The 14,299-nt window shown below is 43.7% G+C and overlaps 4 protein-coding genes across 4 annotated transcripts; 2 read left to right on the top strand and 2 right to left on the bottom strand.

Moving 5' to 3' along the window:
• Positions 1–1,896: 1,896 nt before the first annotated feature.
• On the top strand, positions 1,897–2,527 carry LOC129590573 (uncharacterized). The gene is made up of 2 exons (XM_055485875.1): positions 1,897–2,125; positions 2,209–2,527. The coding sequence occupies exons 1-2, from the start codon at positions 2,001–2,003 to the stop codon at positions 2,525–2,527; spliced, it is 444 nt and encodes a 147-aa protein (XP_055341850.1). The 5' UTR covers positions 1,897–2,000.
• A 695-nt stretch (positions 2,528–3,222) lies between these two features.
• Positions 3,223–4,359, bottom strand: LOC129590572 (BTB/POZ domain-containing protein 6-like). Its single transcript, XM_055485874.1, has 4 exons — positions 4,274–4,359; positions 3,931–4,090; positions 3,661–3,839; positions 3,223–3,598 (listed from the first exon to the last, which is right to left on the bottom strand). The coding sequence occupies exons 1-4, from the start codon at positions 4,357–4,359 to the stop codon at positions 3,223–3,225; spliced, it is 801 nt and encodes a 266-aa protein (XP_055341849.1).
• A 3,220-nt stretch (positions 4,360–7,579) lies between these two features.
• On the top strand, positions 7,580–10,235 carry LOC129590571 (uncharacterized). Its single transcript, XM_055485873.1, is given in 7 exon segments — positions 7,580–7,758; positions 8,131–8,191; positions 8,193–8,304; positions 8,863–9,000; positions 9,139–9,294; positions 9,356–9,475; positions 9,544–10,235. Coding segments are annotated over 7 exon segments (1,308 nt in total). The 3' UTR covers positions 10,086–10,235.
• Positions 10,236–11,680: 1,445 nt separating this feature from the next.
• LOC129590570 (uncharacterized) lies at positions 11,681–12,814 on the bottom strand. The gene is made up of 4 exons (XM_055485872.1): positions 12,200–12,814; positions 12,066–12,128; positions 11,883–12,013; positions 11,681–11,821 (listed from the first exon to the last, which is right to left on the bottom strand). The coding sequence occupies exons 1-4, from the start codon at positions 12,546–12,548 to the stop codon at positions 11,681–11,683; spliced, it is 684 nt and encodes a 227-aa protein (XP_055341847.1). The 5' UTR covers positions 12,549–12,814.
• Positions 12,815–14,299: the final 1,485 nt, after the last annotated feature.

Here is a 14,299-nt window from a genome sequence, read left to right as displayed (position 1 = left end):
TCAACAATATTTTGAAGTCCTTCACTAGATAGAACAATTAAAAAATTATAGATCTACCGACGAAAACAAACTGAGACACAATTTTTAACTTTATGAGCTGGGACACTAAAAATTTCGATACGATATTATTTGGCACCATTGTTAACGTGGAACTCTTGATTTTTTCGAAAACATTTTATTGGTTTTTGTAGCTGATAAAATTGTCTATCGAACAAGCCTAAGTAATTTGCAGTGCATCAATTAGTTTGCGAGGGTCAAGCAAAAGCGGACAGAGCCATTTTGTTCGGCCACCCGGTATTATTGTATTATATGCCATAACAATATGTGTGCGGGCACGGGCACTGCAGGTTCCGCGCCCCTTCTCCGATGTTGAGCCCGAATCGAGTAACTTACAATGGCAGCACAGCCGAAAATGATGATTTCATTATAAAACTTGCTAATTCATAACCTGCGTGTACTTTTGTTAGGAGTAACTTAGGATGTTTATGTAAAATCCTGCACCCAATTTTTGAATAAATTACGTGCATCTCAAGGGTGTGTATTATATTATTCGTACAAATTAAAATTGCTCTGTATTAAACTGCGTTAATATAGAACGTGAAACGTGAACGTGAAACACCTGCGCATAGATGAATGCGCATCATTATTATTTTAGAATAAGTAACTGTAATAATTCCAGTTGAAATACTGTTTTTTAATTAATTAATTTTTGAAAATTTAGAAAATAAAGAAAGTTTGTTTGAAGAAACCCCGTCCCTCAAGGCCATTCACATTCCAGGAAAGGTAAAAAAACATTTTATACAATAAATTACTTAACTAGATTTTCACAATGTTTCATATTACTGTTGAAATTCCATTTCCAAGCAACAATACCAATTTATTTAAAGTATTGCAATTCAGTGAAAACCGTTGCCCTGAGACACTTCGAGAGAATATTTAGCAAAAAAAGAACTCGTGCTTGAATTACTGGAGCAAACCAGAAAAATTGGTAACCCTGTGCTAAAGGGGATAGCCGAAACGCAGGAAACTAAAATCATAACGTGCAGAGAACTGCACGAATACGTGCACGTATCTGTACTGTACACTCTCCGAGAGTGTACAGTTAGTTAGGAAAATTTTAACGAAAATAGCATCTCTATGGAAATGCGCACCTGAGCATATTGAGAAACGCATCTGGCAGCATATCTGGAACATCAATAGGTGCGTCGCATTTCTCTCGTAGACTCCCGTAGAACATCCGATCAAACACGTCACTGCTGATACCCGACAACAACCTGCAAGGAAGCAAAACACTGAAAGCAGTCAACGTTGAAGTCTTTTTGCAGAATTACAGTGCACATTGCAAACACCACAGGCGATCGTACTTGTGTGCCTGTAGCGTCCTCGCCTCCCCATACTGACGGCCAACAGAAAACTCCACGTCGTAGTGACTCCCGCTGATCAGAGCGCGCGCCAAACGTCTGGCGATGCCTGTAGCTGCAACAGGTTCCTCCTGGCTCGCTGCCATCGTCGAAATCTCCGTTTTGGGAAGAAATAGTCCACAGACTATAATGAGTCAGTGACAAAGGTGTAGTCTCCAAACAACCGATCACCGATGTTGACTAAGTACAGGAATTCTCAGAGAAAAATTCTTTACGGTACTGCAAAGCAATCTCAAAAGTCAATAAAGGAAATAATCAGAACTAAGTCTCAAATTTCCAAAAATAACTGAGAAAGTCGACTGATACAGCGCATGTACTATATAGTAAGTATCTGTACTTCTAGTGTCGCACGAATACCGTTTGCCGCTGCCGTCCCTGTGCGCTTACTTTAACATCGTTTAACTAGCATCTGGCTCTCCACTCTCCAGTCATCGCGCATTCATTCGAGTGAGACCGTAAGCTGCGCTTTCGATTCTGACGGTAAAATTTTTATTCCATCCCGTGTTGTTCGTAAGAGGTTATCTCTGCTTCGTTCGTTAGTAAAATTTCAGTGACGTGACGACTTTAGTTTTCGGCGAAATGTCTGACAATTTAACGAGTGCTAGCGGCTCGAGTTTGCCATGCTTTTTCCATGATTTACCCGAGGAATCCATCGTGCACATCTTCTCGTTCCTGGATGTCATTGATTTGACCAACTGCACCGTGTAAGTCGTTCCGTTTTGGCGTCAGTGCCGCAGCAACCGTGGCTGCTATACTGGACGACTTATCAGACGATTTTTGTTGACAGGGTGTGCAAGCGATGGGCCGACATCACCGGGGACGAGCGTCTGCAGAAGACCGTCATTTTCGATCTGGTTAAATGGGAAAACCACTATCCGCTGTCGTTGCTGCCACACCCGGCTCGTTCCGATACCGACGCACGCCAGGAAGCGGACCAGGTGGCGAAGGAATGGCGCCGACAGCTGCTGCAGCGTTTCTGGACGACCAAGACCCGCCGCGTCGTTTTCCGTCGACTCCCGGGAGCGGGTGCGCCAACCGAATGCTGGATCAAAATCGCCCTTGAGGTGGAGGGAGAAGGGGCAGTGAATGCGGCCAGCTGGCGTTGAGAATTCATAAATCTAAAATTAGCCGTGCTTAGTTTTATGCAATGGTGCGCATTCTTAATGAATGCGACGTAATTAACAATTAACGATAAGCAACTTATTTATGCAGTTGCTACCATAACAATAAGGTTTACTACCCTAATTTGCCACAACCACAATTTGCCTTACTGCAGCAAAAGAACCGGTGGTAAAACGTAAATTCCGCATAGGCGGTTGCTGGTTCAATAGTTTGCACATGCTATCGGGCATTTTATCAGGCTAGTAGTGCGTAAGTTGTTATATCAAGGTACAAATATCCAATTATATTTAAAAAAGCCGAACCGCTGGTACCACGTACAACGCTGCTGGTCCGCTCTATATTTTACAAAATAGCAAGTTCCAAAATTAACAGGAACAAACATGAAACATCATCGTAGATCTGAGACAGTTGCCAAAATCAGCGGCAAGCTCAACAAAGTTTCACTGTACAAATTTAAAACATTACGTGAAAGTAGAATTACAAAGTACCAGGTATCTGTAAATAAATACGTTGTCACCCGTCAAACAAGCGGATACACGATAACATTATTGTCGTGACAAACGCTGCTGTGAGCAATTCCTGTAACCTGGACTGTAAACTTAACATGGAATTCTTGATATGCTGTCCAGCCGGGCCGTATTCAAAGGAACAGCTCGCTACGTTTAATGCCAACGATAGCTCATCGGCGACGAGGATTTAAAAGTGCACCGGGTCGCGGTCTGGCATGTCGCACCGGATAGTCTGACAAAAGATGAACACGCGGCGTAGCCGGGAACGGAATGTGCGGTTTATCGGCGCCGTGCTTATACAAATACTCATAGATGGCGCAGAATTCTTCCTTTAACAGCAATCCGCTCTGCAAGGTCCATAAAAGCAATGCCGTATTTTGATAGAATAGGCCATGCCGAATCTGAGTAACCTTTAGCGGTCCATTGGCGATTTCCCCATCCGTCAGCAGTGGAAAGCGCACCAGGTACAGCGCCGCCCCCAAAACCTGGCGTCGGTTCTCTGCGGAACTGTCGATCCCGGCCTCGGCGCATGCGTTGGACGCCCATCTACAAGATGAATGAAATGCAAGAACTTGAAAAATGTTTTAATGATGCTGATTGTGTTTTACCTGTCGACCGCTTTGTACACCGTGTTCTCATCCACAGCCAGTGTATTGCGTTGCAGAATCTTCTCCAGGATCTCGTGTTGGACAGCTAGGAACTGTGGGGTGTCCAACACTGCTTTGCAGTTGGCATCGATAAATTCCAGGCAACCCTTGATCACGCTGTCGGCACTGAAGCGCAGTGCCTATAAAATATGAAAATAATGATCGCTAAAAATCTTTGGAAGTGTTCGGCAATGCTCACAATTGCTCAGTGATGCTTTTTTAGGTACGAACCTTTTCCAGACTGATCAAGCAATTGCTACTGTCCAACCGGCTGACTATAAACTGGGAGCAGTGATTGAACAACGATGGAATCCCGTATTTTTCAGCGCAGTACAGAGTTTCAAACGCGTTTTCCATTTTCAAATCATCCGTGCGATCCGTGTACAAATAGCTAATTAACGTTTATCAAAGATTAGGCCTTAACTGAAAGGAATTTTCGGAAAACATTAACGAGCAGTGTTACGTCGCTTAAAAAATAAACAGCAGTACGCTTTGACTGCGTAACCTAGAGCCTTCAAAGCACATACGGTAGTTTTTGTTAGCAGTACGAGTTAGCCTTAGCAGTACCACTTGCCTCAAGACGTTGCCGAATGTTTCCGCCGTCACGTCGGAAATTTTAATCGGTTTGTCGCCGGTTTCCGGAACACTCCCGCGGAACATCGTCTCAAACACCGCGCTACCTTACAGGGCGTTGTACTGTACCATAGCAGTTCTTTACTTTTTTTAATCATTTTCGTCGTGGAATCGTCGACAATCTTGTTCTGCATTAAAAGCCTTAAAAACGTTAAAGCCTTATGTACCCCAGTACACGGTAGCGCAATTAACTGATAACAGCAAATCATCCACCAGTTTGGCAACTGGAAGTTAACAATGTTTGTAAAACGGTTAATTGCCTTGTTCCTAGGCTTACCGTAATTCTCTGTGTTGGTGGTTACGACGGCAAGAACAGCAAGGCTGCGTGTAATATGTAATCTGCCTATAATACATATATAATTTGGCAGCTGGACGAAATGCCGTATGGCATATCTAGCTGCGGTTTAGCTGTCATAGGCAAAAATTCAGCACTGGTATGCGGCGGATTCACAAGTGATGCCCTCATTTAGTCAGATCGTATGTTGAGGTAACCACTGTTTGTTCTGTATGTACAATACAATACTTAAGTTACTATGCACATTGTTTGTATAAGCGTGTCCGGTAATTTTTGACGAATCAATACAACGAAATACTGTATCTAAATACAAATTTGATTGTAAGTGTTACGCCAAACTCCATACTATGGCGCGCCAAGCCACACTGCTTAAACACGTAACATGCATTTGGCTTGGCTGGCTGGTGGCTTGGTGCTCGCTAAATAATTAAATTAGAATAATAACTGCCTGGCGGATGGTGGCTGGAATATGGTCGGTGATAATGGACTGACTGCGAAATGCATTTAGACAATCCGATAAAAGTATTGAAGTGGTCATTGTTTTAAGCACCAACTTCGCGCTAGCTGTACCTTTACGACAGGAATTACGGACACGCATGTACAGTACTTTGTTTATGCCAAATTAGGTGATATGGTTACAAAACGCAATTTGGCTGGATGTGGATATGTGGAAGGGAAGATTTACGTTCTCGTGGTGCCAGCGAGACTGTGAGAATTGCATCGAGGTTTACGATGAGATTACGGACAATTGGACCATGCACGAATGCCGTCTACCCAAGACCATCCGAGGCCTCGGTTGTGCAGTGATGAGGGCAAAGAAAGGTTTTTTGCTTTTCGTTTTATAGGAGCGAATCTCCCTTTTATGTCTGGTTGATGGTTTGACGAAACATGAGGGACATGTACCCCACCGGCATTTTAGAAGTCGTTACAAGATCTGCAGTTTTGCACTACAAGCAACAATGGTTTTATCTTCGTTCAATGTTGTGCGCTGCGCGGCTGCGGCGCTTAACTGCGCGTATCGTATAGGTTTATCGTACACAGATAGAAAGGAGCGTTGTCATACTACTCATCATATTGAGAGTCTGAGACACAGTTATTGATGTTTGACTTTGTTTTTTACCTAAAGGAATAAGTTCACATTCACACTTGCCATTACGTTACGCTTGAGTCGCTTGACGAAACCTTTTCAAAATTTCATTACGTGATAATAGTGAATTTATATAAACGAATTAACATTTATAGTGAATTTGTATACGTGATTAATAAAAACTGAAACAAAGCAAAGAATATCAAAGAAATCCGTATTGTGAAAGTGTCCAGAATGCGATAAACATCGACGTACAGTTCCTGTGCAAAAGGCGCCTCCATACAATAAGTTGTTAACACCAACTCGGATAGAGCACTTCAAAATATTGAATGGTTCGGTACAGCTTTATTAATCGGCACCGGATCCGAAATCAGAGGTACAGTAACACAGCTTGTATGTATGGTTGCGGTTTTATTAATGGTTGGAGCAGAGTGCCGCACATGCATCTTCCGGTGCGTTTCCGGTGTGAATATTTTCAGCGTTTTTTCATCGTTATTTATGTTTAACATGATTTTAGTACGTATTCGTTTGAAAGTTTGTAATGCACTTATAATCCCTGACAAAGCGGTGCTCGGGTGGCTGACTAAGCGAAATAAAAAAGTACACGAAGGAATTTGCTGATGTGCAGCTACTTGACCAACGTGGTGCGGAAGGGATGAAGCGTTTCGGTATTTGCATGCTCAATTGTAGCGGAAACTATCACACAGTTATAACCACCTCTGCATAGTACGAGTATAACCCACTCTCAGCAGGGCGCAATCCGAGGGAAACCTAGAAACGGCTGAAAAAGGCGCCGATGGGGGAATCGAACCCCGACTACGTCGTTAGATCCGCGTAGGCAGTACCACTGCACCACGGCGCAACACGTTGAAATCATTTGAAAGACTTTATCGCTGAACGTGAGCCGCTTCTCGCTTCACACCCCCTTTGCAGCTTTCGCTACGTCTTCGTAGCGAGACTAAGCGATCCTTTAAGCGGCGGCTGCAGCTTACCGCATCCTATTCATTTTATCTTTTTATTCGTTTTTGCTCTGTTCCTCCCGTTCGAGGTTAGCACACTGGTCTCACAGCCGAAGTGGACGTACCGAACCACGATCTGCTACCATCTAAGCAGGGCGCAGTCCGAGGGAAACCGAGAAACTGCTGAAAAAGGCGCCGATGGGGGAATCGAACCCCGGCTACGCCGTTAGATCCGCGTAGGCAGTACCACTGCACCACGGCGCAACACGTTGAAATCATTTGAAAGACTTTATCGCTGAACGTGAGCCGCTTCTCGCTTCACACCACAAATTTGCACAGAAATTTCTTCGGTTGTGGAAATTACAAGACAAATTTTACAGGCTGGTACTAGGTGTCTAGGTCGCAATTAAAGCACTCTCTGGCCGACAGAATAAATATCTTGGCTGGTGCCATTTTAAGTTCTGATAAAGGGAAACTAATAGTCTCCAATTTGCTCACAGTCAGAGCAGTTGTCACTTGGCAGATGACTGGAAAGAGTCACTGGCGTCGGTGCGGAAGAATCCGTCTGCGCAATAAGCAACTGCAGCGTTAACACGCACGGTTTGCGATAAGAAGTGAATATCTTGTCCACGAATCCACACATGTGTTCACCAGCCAGTAACTGAAACCGGAGGTTCATAGCAATTTCCAAGTTTTCTGTTAGTTTTCGTATCGCTTGCAACTGCGATGTGTGCAATTACGTTGTATACTCGTCTTTCAGTTAACACGATAACCAGACCGCGCAGCTCTTCAATGCTGACGATCCACTAATTCCACTTTACCACTAGTATACTACTATTCTGGTAGTATATCGGTCTGTAATTCCGCTATCCCGTTGCTTCCGAGTTCCCACCTTTCCGCTTCATCATGTCACTCGGAGCACCCCCGCTGGAACTTCAGGCGGCTCTCCTGGAGGATCCGAATTACGTAGACTTGAGCAAGGACTTCTTCGGCAAGTTGGGGGATCTGCAGATGGAGGGCAGATTTTGCGATGTGATGCTCAAAGGCTGCGAAAATGATTGTGATGGGATTCCCTGTCATTCGTCGTGCGCTCTTCAGCGCGATTAAGCAGAAAATTTCAGCTTTTTAATCGGTTTATTAATCGGTTAATCACAGCAAGTGCGCAAAAGCGATTAAAAAACCAAGCGATATGAAAATTTTCACGTGGCCAAATGCGCGTCACGTACTACTTCGATCAACTCTCTTAGCTTCTGCTACTTACTAAATTACTAAATTGCCGTAAAAAATTATCAAAGTGAACGCCGTAATTTCGTAAATAGAAAGGTTCTTGCATTTAATACCGTTAACAAACTTGATTTTGTAGACCCTAGTATAATTATGAAGCTTATTTGATAAACATCAGTCGTGTTTCTCACTGCTGCACTTGAAATCATTACGGCAAGACCTTTGCGGGACAGCTGGGAGATCGTGAGAGCTCTCAGTCAGAATCCAACCGAGGCTGAAGTGCGGAAATATCAGCAGGCAGCAGCATTATAAATCTGACCAGAGGATTAGCTTCGACGTGTTCCTCCCGATTTTACATGAGTTCTCCCGTTCGAAGGATCCCTACAGCTACGACTCGTTCATTGAAGGTATATCATACCCATGACAGCGTGCGCAAATTGTTTGAGTTTCTAACTAATTGAACGACCATTTATGACCTTCCTAGCTGTAATCAACATAGTGCATGCGCCATTGCACAAGTTAGCGTATCGCCAATTTTTATTAATCTGCAAGTGAGCTCGTTGGTGTGGCACCTGTGGATTCTGGCTGCTTGCTTCGGTAATTTTTTTCTCGGTCTGTGTTTGCTAGGTTCGCGAATGTCTTAAATTCATCTTAATTGTCAGTTGTTTTCATCTATGTTGGTTTGAAATGTACATCGACCGTGTAGGTTGGAAATTAGTATCTGCAAGTAAGCAGGATGCAGGTGAGACGTAATGCGCAGCATCACTATTTTTCAACAAATTTTTACGATGAGGTCTAATACTGTACGAGTACTCTAGTCTTGTCTAAACTCTTAAAGCATTTACGGTGAATAAAATAACACAAAATATTTATGTTGTGCCAACAGACTGCTGATACAAGATTCAAGATACTTCTACAGATAATCATGATTAGTTTTATTAAGTTATTGTGATTTGTTGTTACAGGTCTGCGTCATTTTGATACGGAAGGGAATGGTATGATCAAGACATCAGAATTGCACCACTTGCTGACTACGCTTGGAGATAAGTTAAGCGAACGCAACAGGGGCAACAGGATGGCGGAAACTGACAGCGAAATCGAAGGTGCGTGCATTGCCTGATTCTTAAAACAGTATTTGAACAGAAAATGCAATGAGCAGTCAGTTCATGAATTTATGTTGCTGACTATTGAGCAGTCAAGACTAATTGGCACATTGATTACATTATTCATTTTTTTAATAGTTATTGATGATAACGACAGTGTGGAAGATTTTCTTGTCGTGGGATTCAAGAAAGCCACGCAACGCGAACTGGCCAGTCCAGAACTGGGCGATCCAGCGGAAAACCACGCGCCTGAAGCACTGCAAACCGATTCAATTCCCCGTGAAGGTAGCCACGGTATTAAATGATGCACCGCTTTTTGCTTACATACTAAAAATCAATCTGATTTGATTTGTAGAGGGCCGCGGCGAACCTGGGGATATCGCAGAGGTTTCAGTCGGCGAAAAATGGCAAAACCGTCTAAGCCTGTATAACAAGCGGCGCGCATTCAGCGAAACGGATCTCCGTATTAGAGCTGGTATGTGCTCGTTATTTCTTTAAAAGATTTACTGTACTGTAAATCAAGAAAATTTCGTACGGTTGCAGGAACTGGACGCGGCATCTTTCGCGCCACGCTGGTCAGTCCAGAACAGGTCGATCCTGAGGTAGTTGCACTACATCAGCCAGCTGAACAGGAAGTGAAGGTGAAAGATGTCCAACCCGATGTGCCGTTTTGTTTCCGTTGCAAGCAGATTGGGCACTGGACAAAATTCTGTGAGAAAAAGCGGCTTCCAAGCCCTCGAAGCCGGGACCGAGGACGGCGGAATAAAATGTTTTGGGCTAGCGAGCGACAGCAGAAAGAGCGACTGAAACAGGATCGTGCTCTTTTCGATGAAAAGGTGCGATTAACGCGACAATCTGAAGACCTGGTACGATCCCAGATGCGCCTTCAGGAAGATAGTTTGGAGATGGATGCTGCGCAGAGGGCTCACCTTGCTGCCATGCGTCTCCTCGAAGACAAGCAGCTACGTTCCAGGCGTGATCAGGAAGATCTTCGCGTGCGCGAAGACCGCATTGCAGAGGACAGAGAGATCTCAGATACTTTTCTAGAGCGACATGAAACTTATATGGGGATTAAACGCGATTAATTCAGATGTTGTGGTATACATTGTTGTTTTATTTTTGTGCATCGCTAATGTCGGATAAATGATCTTTCGTTTAATGTACATAACACAATTTTTGTTTTGAATTCTTTTGAACTGCCACCCCGGCCGGCCGGATAAATCAGTACTATTATTACAAGCGGTTGCAAGTAAATGGCAAATAAAATTCTTTGGTTTCGGATTAGGTTTGACGTGATGCTGCGAATGTTTATCAAATTCTCGATCGTTATTCTGGATCATCCAGTAACGGGTTAGTCCCGAATATCCTACTGTGCATTTCTGAGTTAACTCAGTTTATAACTTTACGGTGAAAATGTTTATCCGCCCATATCGCAAGAAGCAGCGGAAGCTGGTGTTTCAGCAGATGTATAACACCTTGATGTTGTCCGCGTTGTTTGTTGCAAGAAATCTGATGCTGGATTCGGAAAAATTTTACTCACGACATGAAGTTGATTTGGCGAATATGGAGCAAGAGAAGTTTGAGTTTCATTTTCGCATAAAGTGTTATGGAGACTTTATGCGGCTCCTTGAAGCGCTTCAGTTACCGACTTACATAACCTGTTCAAACCGCACAAGAGTGTCAGCAAAGCTTGGTTTGGCCGTGGTTTTGCGCCGCTTGGCATATCCAAATAGATGGGGAGATGTCATGGAGCTACTCGGTCGCGAGAGGTCACAGTTATCCCGCATATATAACACCATGCTTGATCTTTTATATGAAAAACATGGACATTTGCTGGAATCATTAGACCAGAACTGGTTGGACCAGAATCGTGTCAGAAGTTACGCAGCGGCAGTGCACAGGGCTTCTAATGGCAGATATGGCAATAAATATAGAGGATTGATTTTTTATAAAGTTCGGGACACCATGCCATAAATCTTAAATTAATTTTTCGGAATTTAGATACCTGCTGGGCTTTTCTCGACGGCACCGGAAGGGCTATCTGTCAACCGGGTGTGTTCTCCAAAGAATTTTATAGTGGCCATGAAGCTCAACATGTCACAAAATTTCAGTCTCTTGTAACCCCGGACGGCATGATTGCAAATATGTATGGACCCGTGATGGGCCGTCGGCATGACAGCGCTATGCTAGCCGAAAGCAAACTGGTGCATCGGCTGCGAGCAAAATATCTCCAATGGGACACTCCTGATTTTTGTATTTATGCCGACAAAGCGTACAAGCTAACCAACGAAATCCAAACGCCCTTTCGAGGAATTGACCTAACGCCGGAAGAGATTGATTTCAATTACTGGATGTCTATATGCCGAGGCGCTGTGGAATTCGGATTTCTAAAGATAACTCAGTATTTCGCTTTCGGTAATTACTGGCAAAACCAGAAAATATTACTGCAGCAAACTAGCAAAGCTTATCTGGTTTCTGCTCTATTCTCAAACTTTCATACTTGCTTATATCGCTATGATTTGGTTCAGAACCGATTTGGAATCGGACCACCGACACTGGAAGAATATCTTATTTATTAGGCGCAGTGTACCAGAGTGTTATTAAACTGGGTATCCAGATCCCGGGTCAGTCCCGTATTACAATGTATGACCGCGATTAAAAGCTGTTTTCATAAGTTCCATCATCGAATCATGCTTGTATTTTTCCAACTCACGATCCTTTTCTCGCTGTTCCTTATCATGATCCAATTTCGCCTGCTGCGCTTTCCGCTCTTTATCCATTTCTTTTTTCTCTTCATCCCAGATTTTCTCCTGTACCGCGGCTGTTTCTTTGGCTGATTTAACAATAAATTCCAGAAGTAATGCCGGATCTTTTCTGTTTACCTTTTCCGCTGGCGGTTTCAATCGGCGAGTTTTTTTCTCTCTCCCTTTCCCATTACTGGACGATCCAGAACTGGACCGACCAGTAGAATTCAAAGAGTCATCTTCATTTGCAGTTGTATCCAATGTAGAAACTGTAAAGCAGACCATATTAATCTAGTGATAATTGCTCATGCACCATAATACCAAACGACTGCATCGTTTCTACAAGGCTGTTCCGGGCGCTAATGGCATACTTCCATGAAGGATCTGTTAAATAAAAAAATGCTGGGTCGCACGAAATGCAGTATCTTAATATCCCTTTGTTCCTGTTTAATTACCCGTAAGTTGCAAATTTGCCGCGCGCCGTGCTGTTCCACCGATTGTGGTCGCTTCGATGTCAGCCAGTTCGACGGCTTGCATAGCTGCTTCAGATCCCTCTGGAGGCGCATCGTCAGCATCTGAATCGCAGTCCAGCTGATTGATGGCTTTTACTTTGTTACCCGTCCGCATACCAAGCCTGCATGCTTTGATCCGCTTAGCACTGGCTTGGTCTTTCTCGGACATCTCTTTAGGACCATTCTGCTTGAGTTGATACAGTTCAGCGAGCAATTCATCAACTTCAGTTTGCATCGGTGGCACATCTCCCGTTGGCTTTTCAATGTACTTCTTCTGATAGTTTTTCGACATGGTAGACAGTTGTGCCGCGAATTTTCCCCCGAGATGTTTCGTCCGGTGCTAGCAGTTTGTCTTTGATCAGATCACGATAAATGTTCTGCCAGGCATCGCAGTATCCTCTACTGCCAAGTCTAAAGTCGTATGGATTATGAACGAGCACAACCTGAATTCGTTTACACCATAGGTGTTGAGTTTCTTTCTTTCTCTTCTCCGCTTCCTCCTTCTGAAAACGTTTCCGCTTCTGTCGCGCCGTTTCTTCCTTTGCTGGGCGTTTCTTTTTTTTCCAGGACCGTCCTGATCTGGTCCATCCAGATTGAGCACCTCCGTCTCTTTACGCACAGTGTTACCAATGGTTTCGCTGTCATCCTCCTTGTCTGACAAACTAATCGCCTCTACCTCCGCACCAGCAGCTGCGGCCTCAAAATCCACTAAAGGTTCAACAGTTAGGCCAGTGCTAATTGAAGAGACAGGAGTACAATTCGCATCAGCAGGTCCGCATGGCCAGTAGCTCAAAGTTACGCCAGATGCGAGCAGGATTTGCAGCTCTGCTTCATTTACCACTTGTATTTGTGGTAATGCTGAAGTGGGTGCAGACGTCATTCTCCCGAATAAGCAATGTAGACAGTTATGTTATAATAAAGAAAATTTTGCTACTTTGGATAACCTTTTTAAAAAATAAAAAAGATTACAAAAGTGAAAAGTTCTTGGTTATTGTACTATTATTATTCCCTATTTTGTTTCGCTTGTCTTTCTGAGTGCACACAAGAAAAATTCGGCGGTATGGAACGGAAAAACTGTCCCGGTTAAGGATTTCTAGTTCAGCTGGTTAAAGTCCTACAGGCTAGTGAAATAGCACCAGAACAGTACCCTACCGATTAAGATTTTTTCCGATTAAGAAGATTTCGGAAATTTCTTAATCGCTTTTGCTTAATCGGTACCGATTAAGATTTTGTCCAACCGGAAGTGTTTCGGATTGTCCAATAGACGCATTCGGGAGGTGCGGTCGCTTGAGTCAGGATGAAAAAGCATTAATCGGATCGGTTTCTTAATCGGTTTTGGAGCTTAGCGCACACTGCCCTAAAAGCCTTTGCCGTTTGGAAAACGAGTTACCATTAACACATTGCCGTTCACGAACATTTTGCGGTAATAGGTTTTTTTCACATTTCCTGTGTACGTTATGCGTATAGTCCGTTTGCGAAAGTTTAACAGCTCTCGGCAATTGATTTCCTGTATAAACCGCAAAACCAACATCAGGAGAACGGCAAAGGCTTTTAGAGACGGCTTTTCCACCGACAAAGGCACAGGTAACGCTGACAACGGCAAACTGAAACGGCAAAGACGACGTTGGCCGACCCCGATCTAGTGCCTCAACTGCCTTTACAACCAGTGCTACAGCTGACGCTTTTCCAGGTTATCACTCCACTATCCGTCACCCAAAAATTCCCAAACAACTACAGGAACATACAGTGATGTTGGTTTTCCACACATCATGTACATGCACACGCTGTACGGGATCATTGTGGATATATAGATATAGGGTTGTTAAATGTTAACGGTGCAATTCGGTGCGATGCGGTGCAGCCGCGGTGCGATTTTTTACTCAAATCGCACCAATTACATCGGTCCTTTCGAAAAATTTCACCGCGCCGTTCTTAAATTGCACCGCCGGCGGAGTGAAATTGTAAAAATCGCACCGGTGCACCTCCATGTTCACCAATTGCGGTATACCATGATGAAAATGCTAAAAATGTGAAGTAAAACAA

The sequence above is a fragment of the Paramacrobiotus metropolitanus genome, unplaced genomic scaffold (genome assembly GCF_019649055.1).
Source record: "Paramacrobiotus metropolitanus isolate TYO unplaced genomic scaffold, Prichtersi_v1.0 Parri_scaffold0000040, whole genome shotgun sequence".
NCBI classification, from domain to species: Eukaryota; Metazoa; Tardigrada; class Eutardigrada; order Parachela; family Macrobiotidae; genus Paramacrobiotus; species Paramacrobiotus metropolitanus.
This window is presented reverse-complemented; position numbering and strand designations above follow the sequence as displayed.

Coding starts and splice junctions, on each gene's coding strand:
- LOC129590572 (XM_055485874.1), bottom strand. CDS start 4,359: ATGTTCCGCGGGAGTGTTCCGGAAACCGGCGACAAACCGATTAAAATT. Junction 4,091..4,273: donor ACATTCGGCAACGTCTTGAG/GCAAGTGGTACT, acceptor AACGTTAATTAG/CTATTTGTACACGGATCGCA. Junction 3,840..3,930: donor GCTTGATCAGTCTGGAAAAG/GTTCGTACCTAA, acceptor CATATTTTATAG/GCACTGCGCTTCAGTGCCGA.
- LOC129590573 (XM_055485875.1), top strand. CDS start 2,001: ATGTCTGACAATTTAACGAGTGCTAGCGGCTCGAGTTTGCCATGCTTT. Junction 2,126..2,208: donor GATTTGACCAACTGCACCGT/GTAAGTCGTTCC, acceptor TTTTGTTGACAG/GGTGTGCAAGCGATGGGCCG.
- LOC129590570 (XM_055485872.1), bottom strand. CDS start 12,548: ATGTCGAAAAACTATCAGAAGAAGTACATTGAAAAGCCAACGGGAGAT. Junction 12,129..12,199: donor GGCAAATTTGCAACTTACGG/GTAATTAAACAG, acceptor TTTATTTAACAG/ATCCTTCATGGAAGTATGCC. Junction 12,014..12,065: donor AGAAACGATGCAGTCGTTTG/GTATTATGGTGC, acceptor TCTGCTTTACAG/TTTCTACATTGGATACAACT.